The 24,385-nt window shown below is 40.7% G+C and overlaps 1 protein-coding gene across 1 annotated transcript in view; it reads left to right on the forward strand.

The window, feature by feature from the left end:
- lrba (LPS-responsive vesicle trafficking, beach and anchor containing) overlaps positions 1-24,385 on the forward strand; it is a 1,007,923-nt gene that overhangs the window by 287,780 nt on the left and 695,758 nt on the right. Inside the window, exons 31-33 of the mRNA XM_068041130.1 lie at positions 9,473-9,551; positions 9,909-10,042; positions 22,236-22,297. Of these exons, the coding sequence (XP_067897231.1) occupies positions 9,473-9,551; positions 9,909-10,042; positions 22,236-22,297 (275 nt within the window). The remainder of the gene's footprint in view (positions 1-9,472; positions 9,552-9,908; positions 10,043-22,235; positions 22,298-24,385) is intronic.

Raw genomic sequence — 24,385 nt, forward strand, 5'->3', positions numbered from 1 at the left:
ACCTTATGATACAAGAGACCTGGTTCCTTTTATTTCTTAATTGGCATTGAATTTAGGACACAACAATCGAGTTTCCAATTTATATGATACCAGACACGAGAGCAATTAATATGATGCCAGGTGCAAGACCCCAATTTGTATGTTATCCCAGAGACGAGCTATTAATATGATTCCAAACGCGAGCTCTCCAAATTAGTCTGATTCTGATCCCTGGCGAGCCCCCAATTAAAATATGTTACGACTGCTCGGGGCAAAGCCCCATCAAAATATATGATTCTGATCGCAGTCCTGTCGCTGCACAGGTTGCATTATATTTCTTTAAGTTTTCCAAATCGAAGAAAAAAGCAGGCAAATTGAACAATCTAGCAACCCCGAATAAAGTGAACCAAACTAGGTATCCTTAGAGATCAGAAAATTAACTGTTTATTAAAAAAAGCTAAAATCTTAAACTCTAGTAAGATAAACCAATACCTAAAGACCTTATAACTTATTTAAAAATCTAGCTCCCGCATTCACTTACGTGTACTTAAAATTAACAGTAGTTCGGGTTTTAAAAAAATGTAGATTTTAAAAGTAGCTTTCTCTCAGAAATAAAAAAAAAACAAGTTTTTGTAAGTTACAATCCTGCCACATGGTCTTCTAATGCAAAACAGTCAAAGTTCACTTAGTCTTCCAAGGTCTGATGAGAAAAAGGGTCCTCCCAAAGACAGGGGTTCAGCAGTTCAGCTGTTGTGGTATTAAACTCTTTTTTTCAACGATGAACACATATCAATAATTTGTTGTGAAAGAAAAAGCTTTTTCTTTTTATGTAATTAATTCGGCTTGAAACTTTATAAAATTTTGAGAGAAAAATAACACAGCTCTTTTCTCTTCAGTTTAAATTGTCTCTGAACTCTGTCTGCTTAGAACCATTTTTTTTGCCAGCTAGTTTTCAAAGTCAAAACTGCAACATTGAATCTCGTGTTTGCTCTCTGTGGCTGTTGTTTGGCAATCAGGATGCACCCTGGCTCACTGTGCCTTTGGAAAGTTCTTAAAGGTGCACTGTTCTCTTTACAGCCAAAGACTTGCAGGCTGATAGGTAAATTGGCCATTGTGAATTGCCCCGAGTGTAGGTAGGTGGTAGGAGAATGGTGGGGATGTGGTAGGGAATATGGGATTAATGTAGGATTAGTATAAATGGGCGGTTGTTGGTCGGCACAGACTCGGTGGGCCGAAGGGCCTGTTTCAGTGCTGTATCTCTCTGACTCTATGACTCTACAGTCTTAAAGGCGCACCGCAATATTTCCGAGGAGAGAAAAAAAATTATACAGGACTGTGTCACAGGTCATAATTCCTCTGTGAAATTATTTCTCCTCATTTCCATTCTAGATTTTTTGCCAATTATTTTAAATCTATGACCTCTGGTTATTGACTCACTTGCCAGAGGAAGCAGTTTCTCCCTAGGTGCCCTATCAAAACTCATAATTTTGAATACCTCAATTAGGTCACTCCTTAAGCTTCTCTGCTCTAGGGGGTACAATCCCAGCTTCTCCAATCTCACCATATAATTGAAGTCCCTCATCCTTAGTATTATCCTGGTAAACAATCTCTGTACGTTCTCCAACACCTTGATATCCTTCCTGAAATATGGCATCCAGAATTGTACACATTACCTAAGCTGAGGCCTACCTAGTGTTTTGTAAAGATCCTACAATACAGAACTCTTGCTCCTGATCAGTATCCAGTGATCCCTGCTAGAAATACATGTATATCTGCAATGAGTGTGAAGAAGGGAATTTGGTAAGTGATGGCACTTTAAGGATTGATCTCTCTAGTCTTGTTTTTCGTTTAAATTTAACAATTAACTAAAATTACTGTTTGAGGCAAGTCAAGTTTCTTACAGTTGTAAACAGGGATATACGAGATGTCAGAGTAGCTGTAGCTAGTTAATTAGGTAGCTAGCTTAAACTGGTTTCTGAGCTCCAGCAAAGCTGATTTTTCATTGTTTTCAGAGGGTCTCAGAGTGCTGCTTGTCTGCACTGAGTGCTGCAGAAGGAGGGGAACTATAATTAAGAAGAATCAATTTAATTTAATTGAGAGAGAGTGCGCGAGCGGGAGAGTTCACCGGGAAACAGGGAGAATGGAGTGGGGCGGGCTGCTGCTGCCGCCAGTCTGCCAGCATTGGAAAAAAAAAAATCGAGGTGTGACATCACAGGGAAGCAGGTAGGTGATTGGCTAGGTGCGATTTCGGAGCTACAAGCTGCACCAGAGGGGGGGAGAGAGCAGTGAGGCACAGGGAGCTAGTCGGTGGGTATTTTCTTGTAACTTTTCTTTTTTCTGCTTATTTTTCTCAACATTTAAGTCTATCTACTAAGTGGAAGCTAAAATACCAGTAGTCTGTAGATGATTACTCGTTTGTTCGTTCTACTTATAACCATTTTATTGTGTTTATTTGACTTCCAATTTTAGTACTGTAAGTAATAATTCGAGGCATGGCAGGGCTGCTCACACCCGTTGAATGCACATCCTGTGCCAGGTGGGGACTCCAGGGCCCTACCCATGTCCTGGACAACTAACTACATGTGCAGAATGTGCCACCAAATGCAAAAACTCGAGCGCCGAATCTTGGAACTCAAGGAGCAGTTGGTGTCACTGAGGTGCATTCGCGAGGACGAGAGATACACGGATAGCACGTTTCAGGAGGTGGTCACCCTGCAGCTTAAGTGAGTGCCAGCAGAGAGAGACTGGGTGGCTGCCAGACAGACAAGAAAGACAAGGCAGATAGTGCAGGAGTCCCTTGAGGGCATCCCACTTTCAAACCGGTATTCAGTTCTGAGTACCGATGGGAGAGAGGGTTCCTTTGGAGAGAGCGAGAGTCAGGACCAGAGCACCATGGGTGGCTCATTTGTGCAGGGAGGGTGGATAAAAGACAGGAGAGCAATAGTGGTAGGGGATTCCATAGTTAGGGGAACAGACAGGTGTTTCTGTGGTCGCAGACATGATTCCAGGATGGTATGTTGCCTCCCTGTTGCAAGGGTCATGGATGTCACTGAGCGGCTACAGGGCATTCTGTAGGGTGCACAGCCAGAGGTCGTGGTCCCCATTGGTACCAACAATATAGGTAGAAAAAAAGATGAGGTTCTGCAGGCTGAGTTTAGGGAGTTAGGAAAGAGATTAGCAAGCAGGACCTCAAAGGTAGTAATCTCCAGATTACTCCCAAGGCTACGTATTAGTGAGTATAGAAATAGGAGAATACACCAAATGAATGTGTGGTTGGAGAGAAGATGTAAGAGGGAGGGCTTCAGATTTCTGGGGCATTGGGACTGGTTCTGGGGAAGGTGGGACCTGTACAAGCCGGACAGTCTACACCTGAACAGGACTGGGACAAATATCCTTGCAGGAAGGTTTGCTGGTGCTGTTGGGGATGGTTTAAACTAGGTTGGCAGCGGATGGGAACCCGAGGGCAGTTTCAGATAGGACAAATTGAGAGCAGGGAATGGGAGGTGGAAAGGTAGCAAGTGACTCTGAAAGACAGAAGAAGCAAAGGTTAAAAAGTGTACAGCACAGGAATCTGGCAGTGTTAAAAGGTATTTATTTAAATACAAAGACTACAGCAAATAAAGCGGATGAGCTGAGGGCACAGATAGACACATGACAGCATCGTATCATTGCTATCATGGAAACCTGACTTAAAGAAGGGCAAAAATGGCAGCTCAACATCCCTGGATAGAGAGGGGGATTTAAAAAAAAAAAATAGGAGTGGGTGTAGCATTATTGATTAAAGAATGAGGAGGGATGATGTGCTAAATGAATCATTAAATGAGGCCATATGGGATGAGCTCAGAAATCAAAAACAGGCTGTTACATTACTAGGAGTGTATTGTAGACCCCCAAATAGTGAGAGGGAGATAGAAGAACAAATATGTAGGCAAATTTCAGTGTGCAAAAACAATAGGGCAATAATAGTTGGGAATTTCAACCACCCTAATATCAGCTGGCATACAAACAGTGTGAAGGGCAGAGAAGGCACAAAATTCTTGGACTGCATTCAAGAGAACTGTTTTAGCCAGCACATAACAATTTATAATGGCCAATTTACCCTTCAACCTGCAAGTCTTTGGCTGTGGGAGGAAACCGGAGCACCCGGAGAAAACCCATGCAGACACAGGGAGAACTTGCAAACTCCACACAGGCAGCACCCAGAATTGAACCCGGGTCGCTGGAGCTGTGAGGCTGCGGTGCTAACCACTGCGCCACTGTGCCGCCCTTAAGCTGGTCTGTCTGACCTCAGTGGTGGGTAAATTATTAGAATCAACTCTGAGGGACAGGATAAACTGTCACTAAGAAAGGCACGGATTAATCAGGGATAGTCAGTTTAGATTTGTTAAGGGAAGGTCGTGTCTTACTAACTTAATTGAGTTTTTTGAAGAAGTAACAAGGAGGATTGATGAGGGTAGTGCAGTGGATGTTGTCTACATGGATTTTAGTAAGGCATCTGACAAGGTCCCACATGGCAGACTGGTCAGAAAAAGAGAGGCCCGTGAGATTCAGGGGAATGTAGCAATTTGGATCCAAAATTAACTCTGACAGGAAACAAAGGGTAATGGTCGACGGATATTTTTGCAAATAGAAAGTGGTTTCCATTGGCGTTCCACAGGGATCAGTGTTGGGTCCCTTGCTGTTTGTGGTATATATTAATGATTTGGCCTTGAATGTGGGAGGCATGATTGAAAAATTTGCTGATGTTGCAAATGGTGGTCATGTAGTTGATAGTGAAGAGGATAGCTGTAGACTCCAGAATGATATCAATGGTTTGGTTGAGTGGACGGAAAAGTGGCAAATGGAATTCAATCCAGAGAAGTGTGAGTTAATGCATTTTGGGAGGGCAAGCAAAACCAGGGAATACATAATAAACGGGAGGATATTCAGAGGCGTTTAGCAAGTGAGAGACCTTGGAGTACATCTCTACAGGTCACTGAATGTGGCAGGACAGGTAGATAAAGTGAAGAAGGCACATGGAATGCTTTCCTTTATTGGCCGAGGTATAGAATACAAAAACAGGGATGTAATGCTGGAACTGTATAAAACGCTGGTTAGGTCGCAGCTGGAGTATTGCGTACAGTTCTGGTCACCACATTACATTAAGGACATAGTTGCTCTGGAGAGAGTACAGAGGAGATTTACAAGAATGGTGCTTGGGCTTGAAAGTTGCAGCTATGAGGAAAGATTGGATAGGCTAGGGTTGTTTTCCTTTGAACAGAGGAGGCTGAGGGGTGACTTAATTGAGCTGTACAAAATTATGAGGAGTCTAGGTAGAGTGGACAGGAAGGACCCCGTTTCTCCTAGCTGTGCCCCAGGGGGCACAGATTTAAGGTGATTGGTAGAAGGATTAGAGGGGACATGAGGAAAACTTTTTCAAGCCGAGCAATTCGCTGCCTGGATCAGTGGTGGAGGCAGAAACCCTCAACTTATTTAAAAGGTACTTGGACATGCACCTGAAGTGCTGTAACCTGCAAGGCTATGGACCAGGTGCTGGAAGGTGGGATTCAAATGGTGGCTAGTTTTTTCTGCTGGCGCAGGAACGATGGGCTGAATGGCTTCTTTCTGGGCTGTAACTTTAAAAGAAAAATGTGCACACTGTTACACCTATTAGTGTTATCATCCTTGCTAGTTACTTAGTGTGAATATAGAAATTTGTGTATTTGGCTGTTTTGGTGTATGCTTCAGTATAATGGTTCCCTAGTCTTAAACTGGTTGTGTACCCTCATAAACTTGATGTGTTTAAGATGATTAAATGGTTTGATAGGGTTGATGAAGGGAAACAATTTCCTCTGGTGGGAGAGTTCAGAACAAGGAGGCATTATCTTAAAATTAGAGCTAGGCTGCTTCAGGGGTGATGTTTGAAAGCACTTGCTCACACAAAGGGTAGTGGAAATCTGGAACTCTCTTCCCCCAAAAGGCTGTTGAGCCTAGACCAACTGAAAATTTCAAAACTGAAGTTGATAGATTTGTATTAGGCAAGGGTATTAAGAGTTGCGGAAACAATGCCAGCAGTTGGAGCTGAGATGCAGCCCAGCAGTGATTTAATTGAATGGTGAAACAGGCTCAACGGGCCTGAGAATCCAGATTTTTTTTTTTAACCAAAAAAATTTAATGTGTAAATAGATGTATAGTGTAATCTTTAGGGGCACAATACTTTCATGTGACTTCCTCATGTCAACCTTAACATTGCAATACCCATTTTAGTTTGTATTAGCTTGATCTGAGTTTTCAAGCCATTTTATAGGTATACATCACAATATTTCACTGAACAATTTTTAATTACCCTCCGTAGGCTGCAACAAGGTCTTGTTATATAGTCACCCATTGGAGTATTTCAAGAGTTGTGGTTTGCAAAGTCATTTGCAACTCTTGTTGAGAATATCTCTGTTGAAGTAACATTTTCTAGGCTTTGGCGAAGAAAACAAATCATCTGTTGAAACCATAAGGATCTTGTATTCAAAGTTTGCAGGCATGTATATTCAGTATGAAAATTGCATAGACTTGACAAAATCTCAATCTCCCCTCAGCGCTACAGTGCAATTATTATATAGTCCCACGCATTAATCTTAATGCCAGAAATGTACATAGTCTTTCCAGTGAGATTCATTCACCAAAGGTGGAAGTGAGGAAATTCTAAGATAATTGAAGAATTTTCAATTCCTTGATATCACCATACATTGGTGTATTTTCAGTGTCTGCCACATTAATTTGCTAGATTTTGACTGCTAATCCCACAGTGTTTCTTGCTATTCTCAGCTGCACTGTAAAACTACTCTTTTATACTGGCATTGCTTTAGTTTGGATTCTGGGAGACTGGCAACTTACACTAGTAAAACCTTAGACAGATTTTCATGGTTTTAAGGTTCTGCTGCTGGGTTTAAAGCCAGAGTTCGTAATTTCAATTCCAGGAACTAGCTCAAGCGCCACTCTCCAATTTGAACAAATAAAGTGAAAGTAGATGTTGGTGAATGGAGATTGAAGGCTTCTGTGCAAGCAAAGGTCTGATATTAGCTGATTGACTAAGGGCAATGACAATATTGGCACTGGCCTTGGATTAAGCCTCTTCAGCCACTTAAGACAGTGGTATCCAACAGAAATCATCATGATACCATTTCATTTACATACACTGATTTTAGTAAAAAGAACACTGTATGCACAGTAGAATCAGGTGCATTTTACTTGGTATCTTTTGCCATTCAGTGCAAAACTTTGCAGTCTTTTTCTTTCATCAAAGTTTGGAGTCTTGTCATGAACTTTAGACACAGCACATCTTAGTGCAACATCTAGATTTTTGGTCCGCTATTGCGAGCGATACTTTCACTTCATTGGCGTGATTATACAAGTCAGCATTCTCAGCAATGAAAGTCACTCGATCTGCCCCTGCTCTCCATCCAGAATGTGATAGGATGCAGCTTACCCCTTGTGATGACATGTTTGTTGCAGCTGTTTGTTACTGGTTGGTCTTGCTTTTTCTTCTGCTGGCCTGGAATTGGTTATCCCCTTGGTCAAGTTGACCACGATGCCAGCACCCCTCTCCATCCAATATTGCTGGTGTTTCCATGGTGAGGAAGTTTGCTGTTTTCACTCATTTTAACAGATAACCAATAAGCAGCAACCCAGGGAGCAAAAAAAACCACAATTTCTCACACACCTTTTTGGCTTACCGCTTTACCAAAATACACAGTAATAGATTAAAATTCAGATTTATATGAAGTGCAAATGAGTATTGTGATCGCATGCCTAGTCTATTACTTGTTTTTATTTTGCAAATCAAAAATGCAATTGGCCACATTTGAATTCCCAAATAGCCAAATATGGCAAGTGACTAACGTATTGGGCAACACTAAAAGTTCCATGTATGTATCTGTTTTGGATGGAAAGCCTGCAAGATTTTAAAAAAATTCAAGATTTTCTTGAAGTGAAAACTGAAGTATTTACCATTTCTATATTGGTGACAGAATTTGATGGTAGAAGGTTTGTGACTAACTACTCTCGCTTCTACAATTTAGAAATCTGGTGCCTAAAATCAAAGAATTTTGAATGTTCAATTTGTCAGGGTTATCAGATTGTCGACTTCATTCTTATTAGAAGCTTTACGATAACCTAATTCTAAAACAGTAAAATTTGCAACCAAGTCCTTTGCTAAATTTGCTGTTAAGATGGTTATCCTCATCAAGACACCAGCTTCTGTACAATGCATTTTTAAAGCTAACTAAATTTAGTAAATTGCTAATAAATCTTTAATTTTATTCCTGTAGTTGTTGATTCAAGTTCACCATGTGTAGTCTGTTCAATTATTTATATTTAGACGTTATTTCTGTGATGCTGCTCAATTGTGGGCCACCTGAGGCCACCAGTGTCCCCGCTTTCTTTTTGAAACCTTGTGATGAAATATAGACACTACTCACAAACTAAGATTTAGCAATAAATATAACAATCTGAGATAGCGTTGTCCAACAGAAATCGCTGACTAGCCACAAGTGGGCTTCAGTGACTAATTTTAGTAGAAAATAACAGCACACAATACAGGCAAATGTACATCAGGTTTGAGCCTTAAGGATGTTGTGTAGCAGTTGCGAACAATACTTTTGACTTCAGAGTGATCACTGAGAATCTTGACTCGTACAAGAGGTGCCAGACCTGATCCTGTATCATTCAGAACGGTTTGGTGCTACTTGCTCTTTGCCATGGCACATTCTGTTGGAGCTGCTTGTTACTGGTTGAGCTTGCTTTATACAGGCCTTTGATGGGTCCCCTCTCCATACATGGGATTAGAATAGATAGGTGCTTGATGGCTGGCACGAACACGATGGGCCGAAGGGCATGTTTCTGTGCTGTATAACACTATGACTCTATGAGCCCAATGGCTGTCCATTGCAGAAGCAAAATACTGCACATGCTGGAAATCTGAAATAAAACCAGAAACTGCTGGAAATACTTGGGTCAGGTGGCATCTGTGGAGAGAGAAACAAAGTTCACGTTTCAGGTCAATGACCTTTCATTAGAATACACTGGTATCTTGAAAATGACATAGATGCAATCGAAAATGCAATTAGCCACATCTCGTTTTTCAATTAGCCACATAACTAATGCATTAGACAATACCACTGTAAGATGAGGTACAACATTTTAGGAGTAGTATAGCATTATTTGACTGCTTTACTGCTTGGCCCTGCTCTTGTTTGATTTAGTTTTTTTTTTGCTTCACTTTGTTGTCAATAACCAAATTGGAAATTCTTTTGAAAAGTGTAATTCATCGTTTCATCTAAATTGCTGTAGATCTGATCTAGTTTTTGAGAGAAGCATTCTCAGAAAGATCTTAAAGGCCCACATTTTAATAAGCAAGATTTAGTTCAGAGTGAGCACTCGGATCTAATATACGACTTTTGCTGAATAAAAAAAAGTGTTCAGATTTATTTTGTCAGTAAATTTGCTGATTGAATTCTCTTAGGCGGTGGACCTTCCAACTCAAAACTGCCATCTGTTCAAACTGTGTCCCCAATGCCAGAGGACTCTGCAGTAAATATGAGGTAATAACTCTTTTATTAACATTTGATCAAGATCTTTTATGCTGCAGTTTTTTGCTTCACTTTTTCTATTGGCAGTTTTAAAGGGAATTTGATAGTGCTGATCTTATGAAAAGCATTCCAAATTTATTTACTGAAACTCTATTGCTACAGTATAAAATCAGGTATTTATAAATGTAATAAACTTTTGATATGATGGAGTGTTCTGTTGCATTAGTTGTATTGAATGAAATCAACATTTTCATCTCCAAATAATTTCTTCAAAAAATTTAGCCTGAGATTAGCTTCATATCTTAGAAGTGATTGATCCTCCATTGCAGAGTTTTAAAAATTTAATTGTAACTTTTTTAACCTGTTTAGTATTACAGCAAGGCTCGAACGTGCACTGGAGAAGACTGCACCTCTTCTGAGGGAGATTTTTGTGGATTTTGCTCCTTTTCTTTCACGCACTCTTCTGGGCAGTCATGGGCAAGAATTGCTCATTGAGGGTACAAGTAAGTTTCCAAGTACAGTTTAAGACATTTGATACACTGGCAGGCTGTATTTGATCATACTTGATGACATTCTGAACATTTTTCTTTCTCTTTTTCTTTCTCTCTCTCCACACCACGCACACCATCCGCACCCCCACCAAACCAACCTTTTTTTCTGTTTGCATTCAATAGCAATGTTTTTGAGTGGCCTGTGTTGAAATTTCTAAACTCTAAGCCTGGCAATAATTTTTAAAATAGGCATCTGTTCTTTGTGTTTATGACGTCTTAGTTCTTATGTTTTTTGGTGATTTTTGATCAGCAAAGTAAACTCAAGCCCATTTTTGTGCAGCTAAGCTGTATGTATTGAGGAATGGCATATTTTACCCATTTTTGATATCCAGTATCAGCATCAAGCATTCCAAGGTCAGTCATAGTACAGGCCAGATATAGGGTTAAGCTCCTTATCTGTCCTAACCTTGGAAGAAAGCAGTGACATTTCAATTCTTACGCCCAACATTCCTATGGCAGGTTTTATGCTGTGTGCCTACATCCAATTTGACTATTCCTGTTTATTTCAACCTCTGACCTTTGCAACTAACAGAAACCCAACCATTTCCTCTTCGTAATCTGGGTGTTATTCAAACTCAGGTACCAATAAATAAAACGATCGTGTATTGATCCATTAAACCAACCAGTTCTTGTTTCTTCTTCCCATTTCCCAATGGGGTTCTGATTTAAACCAATCTCTGGATGTTTTTGTACCTTGCGAATTATATTCAAAGTCAAAGCATTCTCAAATTCCGTTCATGTTTTGCGAGTTCTTGGTTATTGAGACAAAATGTAAGGTGACGTAATACTTCTACAGGTGGACTTAGAAGAATGTACAAATATCTGGCTCTTAGTAGCAGTAATTCTTTCTGACTGATTAAGTTTTATAAATAAGCTTTTAGCAGAACTGCTTGCCAATCTAACAAATATGAGGGACAGGTAAAGGAAAATTAGTAAAAGATGCAATAATTTTGAGACTAATACGTGGCAATCAAAAAAGTTCTGCAAATATTCTCCCTCATTGCAGCCATTTATAAACACTTCTGTGGAAAAATATTCCAACAAATGACCATTTCTTTGCACTTCTCATTCACAGGATTAGTTAAAGAAAAATCAATTACAAATAATGCATTTAGCAACTATCACTTTCCATTTCTGTTCTCTGGAGTTTGAATAAAACAATACAGATGACATTACAGCAATTAGTTGGGAAAAGTTATCAAGTTTAAAGGTGGTAGGAATCTGAAGACGTGTTGAAATAGCATTTATTTATACTCCTTGAATAATTTTCGAAGCAAATGACTTTTTTCACTCTAACAGAAAATGCAGAAAATACTTGAGCCAGGCAGCCAATACGGAGAAAGAAACATTGAGTCACAGTCGTACAGCATAGAAACAGGCCCTTCGGCCCACCGCGTCCATGCCGACCATAATGCCTAACTATACTAATCCCACCTGCCTGCATTAATTCCATATCCCTCTATGCCTTTCTCATTCAAGTACCTGTCCAGATGCCTCTTAAATGTCGCTACTGTCCCTGCCTCCACCACCTCCTCTGGAGCTCATTCCAGATACCCACTATTATTTGTGTGAAATATTTACCCCTTTGATCCCCTTTAAACCTCCTCCCTCTCACCTTAAATCTATGCCCTCTAGTTTTAGTCACCCCTACCATGGGAAACAGGCTCTGGCTATCTACCCTATATATGCCTCTCATAATTTTATATACCTCTATCATGTCCCCTCTCAGCCTCCTTTGCTCCACGGAAAACAGACCCAGCCTATCCAGTCTCTCTTTATAACTCAAGTCCTCCAAACCAGGCAACATCCTTGTGAATCTTTTCTGCACCCTCTCTAGCTTAATCACATGTTTCCTGTAGTGCGGCGACCAGAACTGCACACAGTACTCCAAATGCGGCCTAACCAACGTTATGTACGACTGTAACATGACGTCCCACCTCTTGTACTCAGTGCCTCGGCCGATGAAGGCAAACATGCCATATGCCTTCTTCAGCACCCTGTCTACCTGTGTTGCCACTTTCAGGGAACTATGTACTTGTACCCCAAGATCTCTGTGCTCAACAACACTCCCCAGGGCCCTGCCATTCACTGTATATGTCCTGCCCTGGTTTAACTTCCCAAAATGCATCACTTTGCACTTGTCTGCATTAAATTCCATTTGCCAATCCCTTGCCCACTTTCCTAGTTGATCTTTATCCTGTTGTAACCTGAGACAGCCTCCTTCACTGTCCACTATACCACCAATTTTGGTGTCATCTGCATACTTACTAATGTCCCCTGCATTCACATCCAAGTCATTAATATATATGACAAACAACAGAGGGCCCAGCACCAATCCCTACGGCACACCACTGGTCACCGGCCTCCAATCTGAAAAACAACCCTCCACTACCACCCTCTGCCTCCTATCACCAAGCCAATTTTGTATCCAATTTTGCTAGCTCACCCTGGATCCCATGTGTTCGAACCTTCTGGACCAGCCTACTATGCGAGACCTTGTCAAAGGCCTTGCTAAAGTCCATGTAGACAACGTCCATCGCCCTGCCCTCGTCAATCCACTTGGTCACCTCCTCAAAAAAACTCAATCAAATTTGTGAGACATGATTTCCCACGCACAAAGCCATGCTGACTATCTCTAATCAGACCTTGCCTTTCCAAATGCATATAAGTCCTGTCTCTGAGTCCCTTCCAATAACTTTCCCACCACTGATGTAAGGCTCACCAGCCTGTAGTTCCCTGGCTTAACAGTGACAATTTAGCTCGATGGCCTTTCGTCAGAAATGCAAGAAGTTGGAGATGTAGCTAATGAGAAATTAGAGTGAACATCATTGTGCGTGACCTGTTGTACATTCTGGATTTCTGTGCATCCACGCAGCTTATTGGGAACATTGGATTTAACAGGTTTTAAGCAAGTAAAGGGGGATGGTGATGGTGGGGAGGAAAAAGAAAAGGGAAAGTCTGTGATGGGTTAGAAAGCAAAAGTGATTAAGTGGCAAAAGAGATGATGATGCAAGGCAAAAGTGGGACAAGTAAAGAAACAAAAGGTGGATCTGTTGTCTAAATGACAATAGCAGAACTATATTATGAGCATCTGCTCTCGCAGAAACTAGGAACAGTGCTTATGCTATTAAGTTATTGAATCAGTTTTGAGTCTCCTAGGTTGTACAGTGCCTAATCAAAAGACAAAGTGCTGTTCCTTGAGATTCTGTTGAGCTTCATTGGGGCAGTTTAGGAGGCCGAGGACAGAGGGGTCAGAATGGGAGTGAATGGAGAATTAAAATGGTAAGTAACCGAAAGTTCAAGGTCACGCTTGCAGACTGAACGGAGGTGATCAGCAAAGAGATCATCCAATCTGTGTTTAGTCTCCCATTTGACCTTTTTACTCTTTTCTCAACTTTTGAGGAGGCTGATTCTTTATGAATTTTCGTAGAATTTACAGCACGGGAGATCATTCGGTCCCATAGTACTTGTGTTGGAGTTAGTTCTTCAATTGGAGTTGCCATTTCTAGTCCTATTTTGTGGCTTTTCTCTGTCCCTTCAAAAAAAAATCCATCACCTTTTATGATATAGCACTTAATCAATACACAGTTGTTGTTAAGTGTTCCATGTTCTAATAACCCAACCAGAATCTTTATTTATGCTCTTAAACCTTTTGATAATTTGGAAAATTGTTAGATCCACGTTTAACTGTCTCTGTTCCAGTGGAAAAATGCCCAATTTTTTGGTCCTTTCTCCATACCTGCAGCCTCTCATTCCTGATATTATACAAGTTAATCTTTACTCTTTCTGATATCCATTTATGATTCCACAGGCATTGGCAGTCTCTGGTAGCACATATGAGTGACTGTTCCTCTGTGATTAAAACACAGCTCTTTTCCTTTAAGACAGTGGTTTAAATCTAACTAGATTGATGGAATGAATGTCTGTGCTGGTTGTAACTGTCCTGTAAAAAAAAAATGAGCTGAGCATTTTCAACATAGTTCACATTGGATGTAGATCAGCATAAAATTGAATAAAGAACAGACTGATACAGTAACAATTCTTTTTTTAAATTGCATTAAATTACATTGTTTGGTTGGGTGGAGAATGTGCCTGATTTCTTAATGGATAAATGCACTGCGCAGTGCACACATGACTTAGGCAGAATTGGAACACCCCAGATTTCATCCCCAGTCCGTGCTGAGTTAAATGATCTCGACACGAATGGCTGTAGATGTACTGCAGTAGGCCCCACTTAGGCTAGAGAGAGCAAAAACTGAACAGGGTGCTTGCTCCTGATTGAAAAGTATCTGGAGGGTTGGGTGGTGATTGGATTGGGCTTGCCTATGATGCCTCTACAGTCAAATAGTTTGTTTATCTTCATTGTTTAAGCTCATAATAAAAATGGTCACTTGGATGAGTTGCAGGAAGAAGTGACAGCAGCCATGTCAGAGTGTGTCCCAGGATGTTTTGGAGCTTTTAGAAGAAGGGGAGAGAAAACTGGGAAAATACATTGTGGCATGATAGCTGTACTCCATACCCAGCTGGGCTATATATAATGTCAGTAGATGATATAATGTTTAATTTTCCAGCACTCGTGCCATTTACCTTGAACACTAAAGAAAGTGCATATGGCAAACAAATGTCTTTTTCTGTTGCCTGCTTTGTTTGTGGGTCCTGCCTAAATTTTATTTACTTCTCATTTATTTGACTCGATCTCAATTGAATCTTTTTTGAATTGCTGGTGAAATACCACATCCCTAAAGAAAACAATCTGCATTAAATAATTAGCTAATTTATTGATAGAGGGCAGACTTCCTTGTGATGCCTTCTAACGTGTTAACTTCGTTTGATTGCTGTGCAAAAGGAAGTGAATAGGAAACAAAATGAAGTTAAGACTTGTCATATTAGTATTCATAAAACCCCATTGTAATCCCATGGAACCCATAAAGTAGCTAGTGCTTTTTTTAAAACCACTTTTGGTTCTGCTAGGTTTACAGGGGGGTGGGGTGTCAAGGGTCAAAGTACTAATGAGAGTGTTTGGGATGTCTGCTGCCACAAAACAAAATGGAAACTTGATTGATAGCTAGAGGGCTGAAGGGAGAGAGTAACAGAGAAAGCAAAGGTCATAGAGCCATTTCCCCTCTCTGCATATATAATAACCTGTGTGGTATGGATAGCAAAATGCAGATATTGTGGATCAATATGGCATATGCTGTACACATTTGGAGCAGTAATGAGACACGCAAACACAGCTTATAGTAACATTGAAATTGAAACTGAACAATTGCAGATAAAGTGAACAATATGAGTGCAGGTGCTGGTTAAAAGTGGGAGTTCATTAGTACTCAATCTAGCCAAAATAGAAAATGTAAGCAATGTGTTGAAACTTCCTGCAATTCGGTTGGGTTACTCTAATTGGTTATAAGAACATTTAATCAATTATTAAACTTGAAATTTGGATTCTTCAATTCCATTTTTTTTAAAGGTGCATTTTCATCCTTCATAATACAATGGTGTTGACTGAAGCACAGTTTGGAAGTCTTTTTGCCCAAAAGGTTTCTCATCTGTTAAAATATTAAACATGTATTTTTCACTTTTTTATTCTCAAGTATATCATTTCCTTTCATAATGTATAGATAATTAAACCTAATATGTGTAGACTGAACTTTAATTATACTGGTTGACTCAGTGGTTGATCCTGGGATAACTTCCTGTTCGAATTTATTGTAAATCTTTATTTGTATATAGTCATTACAGTTTGCAGTGTCTTAGCAGTGCAAGTACTTTATCACACAGCTTTACCCAACACTGAATTAATTGCTCAAAAGAAATCATGGGGGTCATAGAAATTTATGACACAGAAGGAGGCCATTTGGCCCATGTGCCTGTGCTAGCCAAAAAGAGCTATCCAACCTAACCTTACTTTCCAGCACTTGGTCTGTAGATTATGGCACTTCAAGTGCATATCCAAGTACCTTTTTAAATGTAATGAGTTTTTGCACTTTTCAGGTAGTGAGTTCTAGACCCCCACCATCCTCTGGGTGAAAAAGTTTCTGGCTGATGAGGCTGGTTCCTCCAGGGAGTGCGGACAGAGCCAAGCTTCTGGCACCGCGAGCAGCTTGTCTGCACAAGAAGGGGAAAAGAGAGGAAGAGCAATAGTAATAGGGGATTCTATAGTCAGGGGAACAGATAGGCGCTACTGTGGCCGTCAACGTGACTCCAGGATGGTGTGTTGCCTCCCTGGTGCCAGGGTCCGGGATGTCATTGAACGACTGCAGGGCACCCTGAAGGGGGTGGGTGATAAGGCAGAGGTCATGGTACATGTTGGTACCAATGACATAGGTAGAAAGAGGGATGAGGTCTTGCATCAAGAATTCAGGGAGTTAGGCAGTAGACTGAAAAGCAGGACCCCTCAGGTTGTAATCTCTGGATTACTCCCAGTGCCACGTGCTAGCGAGTATAGAAATAGGAGAATAGCACAGATGAATGCGTGGCTTAAGAGCTGGTGCAGGAGGGAGGGTTTTAGATTCCTGGACCACTGGGACCGTTTCTGGGGAAGGTGGGACCTGTACAAGCGGGACGGTCTACATCTGAACCAGAGGGAGGCTGACATCCTTGCTGCTGGGTTTGCTAGTGCTGTTGGGAGGAGTTTAAACTAATTTGGCAGGGTGGGGGTCACAGACTCCTAGCAGAATAGGGACACAGGAAAGCAAACAAGTCAGAGGGAATACAGCGGAAGTAATTTTCAAGGGAATAAGACCAGGATGGAAGGCCTCTACTTTAATGCCAGGAGTATTGCAGGTAAAACGGATGAGTTAAGGGCAATGTTTGACACGTGGAATTGTGATATAGTAGCCATCACGGAGACATAGTTGAGGGAGGGGCAGGATTGGCACCTCAATATCCCGGGATATAGGATCTTCAGGCGAGACACAGGAGGGGGGGCCATTGCAATATTAGTTAAGGAGTCAGTTACTGCAGTAAGGAGAGATGATATCTTGGAGGGGGCATCAAATGAAGCTTTATGGGTAGAGTTTAGGAATAAAAAAGGGACAGCCACATTGCTAGGTGTTTATTATAGACCCCCAGATAGTCAGCGGGAAATTGAGGAGCAAATATGAGCGCAAATCGCAGAGGTGTGTAAAAATGATAGGGTAATTATATTAGGTGATTTCAACTTTCCCAACATTAATTGGGATAGTCATCGTGTTAAGGGCTTAGATGGAGTGGAGTTCTTAAAATGTATACAGGAGAACTTTTTAGTTCAATATGTAGAGGATCCAACAAGGGAGGGTGCGCAGTGCTGGACCTAATTCTGGGGAATGAAGCAGACAGGTGGTTGATGTGTTGGTGGGGGAGCATTTTGGTGATAGCGACCATAACATGGTACAATTTAAGCTTGTTATGGAGAAAGAAATTGACAAGTTGCAAAAAAAGGTTTTGGATTGGGAGAGAGCAAATTTTAGTAAAACGAGGCAGGATCTTGCCAAGGTAGACTGGAAAGAGTTACTTGTCAGGAAATCTACAGAAGAGCAGTGGGGGGCATTCAAAAAGGAAATGGGGAGGGTACTGGCCCAACATGTTCCCTCTAGGGTAATAAGTAGGAGCAACAAGCCCAGAGAACCATGGTTGACCAGAAGCATTCAGGGTACGATGAGAAGGAAAAGAGAGGCTTTTAGCAAATACAAGGAGAGCAAATCAATGGAAGCATTAGTGGAGTACAGAAAGTGTAGGATGGAGCTTAAGATAGTAATTAGGAGAGCAAAGAGGGGATATGAGAAAGCTCTGGCTGGTAAAAGTATGGAAAATCTCAAGATATTCTATAAGTACATCAATGGGGAGAGGATAACCAGGGAAAGAGTAGGACCCATTAGGGACCAAGGGGGAAATTTGTGGGTGGAGCCAGAGGACATTGGTAGGGTGTTGAATGAATACGTCACATCTGTCTTCACCCAAGAGAATGAGGATGTAGATATGGAACTCGGAGAGAGAGACTGTGAGGTTCTTGAGCAAATTGTCATAGGGAGTAACAAGGTATTGGAGGTTTTGGAAGGCTTAAAAGTGGACAAATCTCCAGGTCTGGACGATTTGTGTCCCAGGATGCTGTGGGAGGCGAGGGTGGAGATTGCAGGGGCTCTGACCCTAATTTTTAATTCCTCTCTGGCCACGGGTGAGGTGCCAGAGGACTGGAGAACAGCTAATGTGGTCCCACTATTTAAGAAAGGTTGTAGAGATAAGCCAGGGAACTACAGACCAGTGAGTCTCACGTCAGTGGTAGGGAAACTATTGGTGAAAATTCTGAAGAAGAGAATCTATCTCCACTTGGAGAGGCAAAATTTGATTAGCAATGGTCAGCATGGCTTTGTCAGAGGGAGGTCATGCCTAACAAGTTTGATTGAATTTTTTGAGCATGTGACCAGGTGTGTAGATGACGGTAGTGCAGTTGATGTAGTTTACATGGATTTCAGCAAAGCCTTTGACAAGGTCCCACATGGGAGACTCATCAAGAAAGCAAATGCACATGGGATACAAGGTAACTTGATAAGGTGGATTCAAAATTGGCTTAGCTGTAGGAGACAGAGAGTGATGACAGACAGCTGTTTTAGTGACTGGAAGCCAGTGTCCAGTGGCATACCACAGGGATCTGTGCTGGGTCCCCTATTGTTTATCATTTATATAAACGACGTAGATGACTATATGGGGAATAGGATCAGTAAGTTCGCGGATGACACAAAGATTGGCCGAGTGGTTAACAGTGAGGTGGAGTGTCTTAGGTTACAAGAAGATATAGACGGGATGGTCAAATGGGCAGAAAAGTGGCAGATGGAATTTAACGCTGAAAAGTGAGAGGTGATCCACTTTGGAAGGAGTAATGTGACACGGAAGTATTCAATGAATGGCCTGACACTGGAGAGTTCCAAGGAAGATAGGGACCTTGCCGTGTTTGTCCATAGACCTCTGAAGGCAGAAGAGCAGGTTAATAGGGTGGTGAAAATGGCATATGGGACATTTGCCTTTATCAGTCGAGGCATAGATTACAAAAGCAGGGAGGTCATGTTGGAGTTGTATAGAACTTTGGTAAGGCCACAGCTGGAGTACTGTGTGCAATTCTGGTCGCCACATTATAGGAAGGATGTGATTGCATTGGAGGGGGTGCAGAGGCGATTCACCAGGATGTTGCCTGGGATGGAACATTTAAGCTATGAAGAGAGGTTGGATAGGCTTGGGTTGTTTTCACTGGAGCAGAGAAGACTGAGGGGTGACCTGATCGAGGTGTGACCTGATCGAGGTGTACAAGATTATGAGGGGCATGGACAGGGTGGATAGGGAGTAGCTGTTCCCCTTAGTTGAAGGGTCAGTTACGAGGGGTCACAAGTTTAAGGTGAGGGGCGGGAGGTTTAAGGGGGACTTGAGGAAGAACTTTTTTACCCAGAGGGTGGTGACGGTCTGGAATGCCCTGCCTGGGAGGGTGGTAGATGCAGGTTGCCTCACATCCTTTAAAAAGTACCTGGATGAGCCGTTGGCACGTCAGAACATTCAAGGCTATGGGCCAAGTGCTGGCAAATGGTATTAGGTAGACAGGTCAGGTGTTTTTAATGCATCGGTGCAGACTCAATGGGCCAAAGGGCCTCTTCTGCACTGTATGATTCTGTGAACTTCCCACTAATTCAACCAATTACTTTAAATCAGTTCTCTTGGTTATTGATCTCTCTGCTAAGGGAAGTAGTTCCTTCCAATTCACTCTACCTCGGCAGCTCATAACTTTGTGTACTGCAATTAAATTTCCCTTCAGCCTCTTTTGTTCCAAAGAAAACGACCCCAGCCTATCCAATCTTTTGTCATAGGTAAAATTCTTAATTTCTGGCAACATCCTCCTAAATCTCCTCTGTATCTCCTCGTGCGATCGCATCCTTCCTGTAATGCAGTGACCAGAACTGTACACAGTACTTTAGCTGTGGCCTAATTAGTGTTTTATACAGTTCTAGCATAACCTCTGGACTCTTGTATTCTATGCGTCAGCTAACAGAGGAAAGTATCCCATATGCCTTCGTAACCACCTTATCTACCTGTCCTCCTACCTTCAGGGATCTGGATATTGCCTCCAAGGTCCCTCTGTTCCTCTGCACTTCTCAGTATTTTATCATTTATTATGTATTCCCTTATCTTGTTTGACCTTCTCAAATGCATTACTTCTCTGGATTGAATTTCATTTGCACTTTTATGCTCACCTGACCACTCCATTGATATCTTCCTGCAGCCAACAGCTTTTTTCTTCACCACCAACCACACTGCTAATTTTTGTAAATAAGGTATTACTTTGTAGCTGAGAAGCTTCATTTATTGCACTGTCACAGTGCTGAACTGATTAAAGAAAATTATCACAGAAATTTTATAATTACCTCATACCAGGAAAAGGGGAAATATGCCCAGTGAGTTTATTGAGTGTCACTAATGATTCTGCATCATTCATAATCAGTTATTGGGGTGGTGCAAGGAATAGTGATCAGTCACCTGAAGAACCCTTGTCACAAAGATGGTTATGGTAAGCAGTAAAAAATAGACTCCTTGTGTCAGACAACTGTGTGGTGCAATGTCAGTAACTGATATATAGCTGCTTGCAATATGCATTTGTATGTTATGTAGCATGGTTCACTTTTCATTAATTTTTCCTAATTGTCATTTTTTCTCTTTTCAATTAAATAAAAAAAATCAGGTTTAGTGGTTTGGCTTAAACATTTGGTGACTTCTCCGTTTAAACTTTTGAATTATTTTCAATGGATAGCAAAGTGGTATCGTGTACTAATACTTTAGTCAATGGATGTTAACAGCTCTGAAAGAAGTGAACTGTTTAAAAGTTGAACACTTTTGCAGATTGAATGAATTTCTAATTTATTTTTGAGTGTCACTTTTCTATCACTCTTGAACTCTGCTAAAATAGACTATATTGATCTGTTGACAATGTCTTGTAAAGTTTATAGATAATTAATGCATACAGTTGAGAGTAAATTCTTAAATGTTACAAGTCGTTTTGCTTTCCAAGGATGTTTTTCTAAGATTTGGATTTGAAAATGTAACACACTTGCAATTTATATACACATTTCACGATTTCAGAACACCCCAAAGTGCTCCACAGCCAATTAAGTACTTTTGACTTGTGTAGTCACTGTTGTAATACAGGGAAATGTGGCAGCCAATTTACGCACATCAAGGTTTCACAAACAGCAATGAAATAAAAGACCAGATAGTCTGTTTCAGTGACGTTAGCCAGACACCGAGAGAACTCTCCTGTTATTCTTTATATAATGTCATAGAAGCTTTTACCTCCACCGAGGAGGGCAGAGTCTTGACTTAAAATCTTGTCTAAAAGATGGCATTTCTGACAGTGAAGAACTCACTCAGTACTGAAATTGAAGTTTCAGCCTGAAGTCTGTGGAGTGGTACTTCAATCTATGACCTTGTGACTTGGAGGCGAGAATGAGCCAAGGCTGATACCGGCGAATTGTCCTGCAAGTGCAAGAATATTTGGCCTTGCATCAAAGCAGAATTGGTCTTAGTTATTGCGCACCAAAAGGAGATAGTGTTGATAACTTATTTACATTAATATTTGAACACCAGCAAAAGCTGTGCAGTAACTATTAATATTCTGCCAACATGGGCGGCACAGTGGCTAGCACCGCAGCCTCACAGCTCCAAAGATCTGGGTTCGATTCTGGGTACTGCCTGTGCGGAGTTTGCAAGTACTCCCTGTGACCGCGTGGGTTTTCGCCGGGTGCTCCGGTTTCCTCCCTCAGCCAAAGACTTGCAGGTGATAGGTAAATTGGCCGTTGTAAATTGCCCCTAGTGTAGGTAGGTGGTAGGGAATATGGGATTACTGTAGGGGTAGAATAAATGGGTGGTTGTTGGTCGGCACAGACTCGGTGGGCTGAAGGGCCTGTTTCAGTGCTGTATCCCTAAAATTAAAGAAAATAAAATGTGTATTATGGTCGAGCAAAGGGAGGCTGATTGAAATGTTGTGAAATATTTTTATAGGGACAGTGTCCTGTGAAGACATAGACCAGCTCTCTGTAAATGATATTTCTTGCATATGTACTGCACTAATTTGAAACTCTTCAAACTACAGTTTTGGAAATTTTAAAAATTAAATCCATTTTCTGTTCTTTAGGTTTGGTCTGTATGAAATCCAGCAGTTCTGTTGTGGAGTTGGTCATGTTACTGTGTTCTCAGGTAAGTCTTTGGAAATCATATAAATTTATATTACTTTTGCATTTGAATATTATGGAAGGTTATTTCACTGAAATATAAATTACTTCAATGAACAGGAATTGCAAATCGAAAATTATAATACGTATATGAAGAATTTTAACTTTTATGCCGTTAATTAAATACTTCCCTTCCTCAAGTTACACATTTCCCTATTTGTAGCAAATGTTGCCCAATCACCACCTTAACAAATTGGTTAATAACTACTGTTGTTTCCAGTGTACCAAGTTGTAATAATTTATAATAGTCTGAAATGCTATTTCTGGTTATTTTCAGTTATAATTTTAAAACTGGTCAGAAAATTGCACAACAAAATTTCTTAATATTTCATGAATTCTTTAAAAAAAAATCTTATGGGAGACTAGTTGTTCACTTAGATCTTTATTCAGGAATAGGAAAAAACATTTTTTTTCTGTGGGGAGTGCTAATTTTGCCAAGTCACATGAAGATTGTAACAATTTGAGCTCAATGTATCATTTTATAATCTCTTGTTTTTTGTAAAGCCTGTATAGATCTTTATTTGGCTCTTTTTGTACTAATTTGGGAATTAATTTATATGTGTTCAGAAGTTTTCAGCACATTAGTTTTGAGACCATGAATAAAACAAAAGCTATAACTGGTGAGAATGAGGCTTCAGAGGTCATGGGTTCTGACCCTTTTCAAAGCTTTTGACCTTCATTTACAACCTAAAGGTTTACTTGGCTGACAAATAAGGATAATGCATCATTAATGTTCCTTTGTATCGATTTATTCATTTTAGTTGGGTATGTTGCCAAATTTATTTTGGCTGTGCTGACGGATAGGTCATGAATATAAATGAAAGAATCATAGAAGGTGTGAAAAATCAATGTTGTATGTTGTCAATATGGTGCAATAAGCACATTTACTTGAGAATATCACACCTAATGGATCTCAGAATGAACTAGTGAGCACAGCAATTTATTCCTGAATGTGTTTTAACCACTGTATAGAGATTGTGCAAGATAAATAATGAGTATGAAAGGAAGTTGCAAGGTTTGTTACTTAAAATCAGTAAAAACTGTGCAGCAAACCATTTTAGTGAAGATTGATGCTTAAAGAAAATTCATCTTGTTTGAGTTCACATTCACTGTTAAACTAGCATCTATGCCATTTCATCTGTTCCTTGAATAACATACTGATTTGCAGCACTAGATACTTTTCAGATTTGTGGTATGGGTATGTATATGCACAACTATGATAGCACTAACGTTTTGGGAATATTGGTTAGTTAGTTGGTTAGCAATACTGTGGTGTTCTATCTATAAATAAAAAAATATCTATATTTTGTTGAACTTCAAGCAGGAGAATGACCTGGCACATAATCGAAGGTTAACTTTTATTACGTGGACTTAGTGCTCTACTCAAAAATTTTGAAAGAATACTTTTTAGAATCATAGAATTGTTACAGCACAGAAGGCGGCCATTCGGCCCATCGTGGCTGCGCTGGCTCTCCGAAGGATCAGTTCTCTGCCTTCTCTCCGTTTCCCTGCGCCGCCTTCCTTTTAGGATAATCAAATTCCCTCTTGAATGCCTTGATTGAACCTGCCTTTACCACACTGTCAGGTAGTGCATTCCAGATCCTAACCACTCGCTGTGTAAAAAGTTTTTCCTTATGTCTCCATTGCTTCTTTTGCCAATTACCCTAAATGTGTTCCCTCTTCTCAAACCTTCCACCAATGGGAACAGTTTCTCCCTATCTGCTGTGTCCAGGCCCCTCATGATTTTGAATACCTCTATAAAATCTCCTCTCAACCTTCTCTACGTAAGTTACATCTACGTAACTGAAGTTCCTCAGCCCTGGAACCATTGTTGTACACCTTTTCTGCATTCTCTCCAATGCCTTCACATCTTTCCTAAAGTGTGGTGCCCAGAACTGGACACAATACTACAGTTGAGGCCGAACCAATGTTTTATACGAGCTTAACATAATTTCCTTGCTTTTGTACTCTATTAAGAAAGCCTAGGATGTTGTATGTTTTGTTAACTACTCTCTCAACCTGTCCTGCCACCTTCAATGACATATACACCCAG

The sequence above is a fragment of the Heterodontus francisci genome, chromosome 1 (assembly GCF_036365525.1).
Source record: "Heterodontus francisci isolate sHetFra1 chromosome 1, sHetFra1.hap1, whole genome shotgun sequence".
NCBI classification, from domain to species: domain Eukaryota; kingdom Metazoa; phylum Chordata; class Chondrichthyes; order Heterodontiformes; family Heterodontidae; genus Heterodontus; species Heterodontus francisci.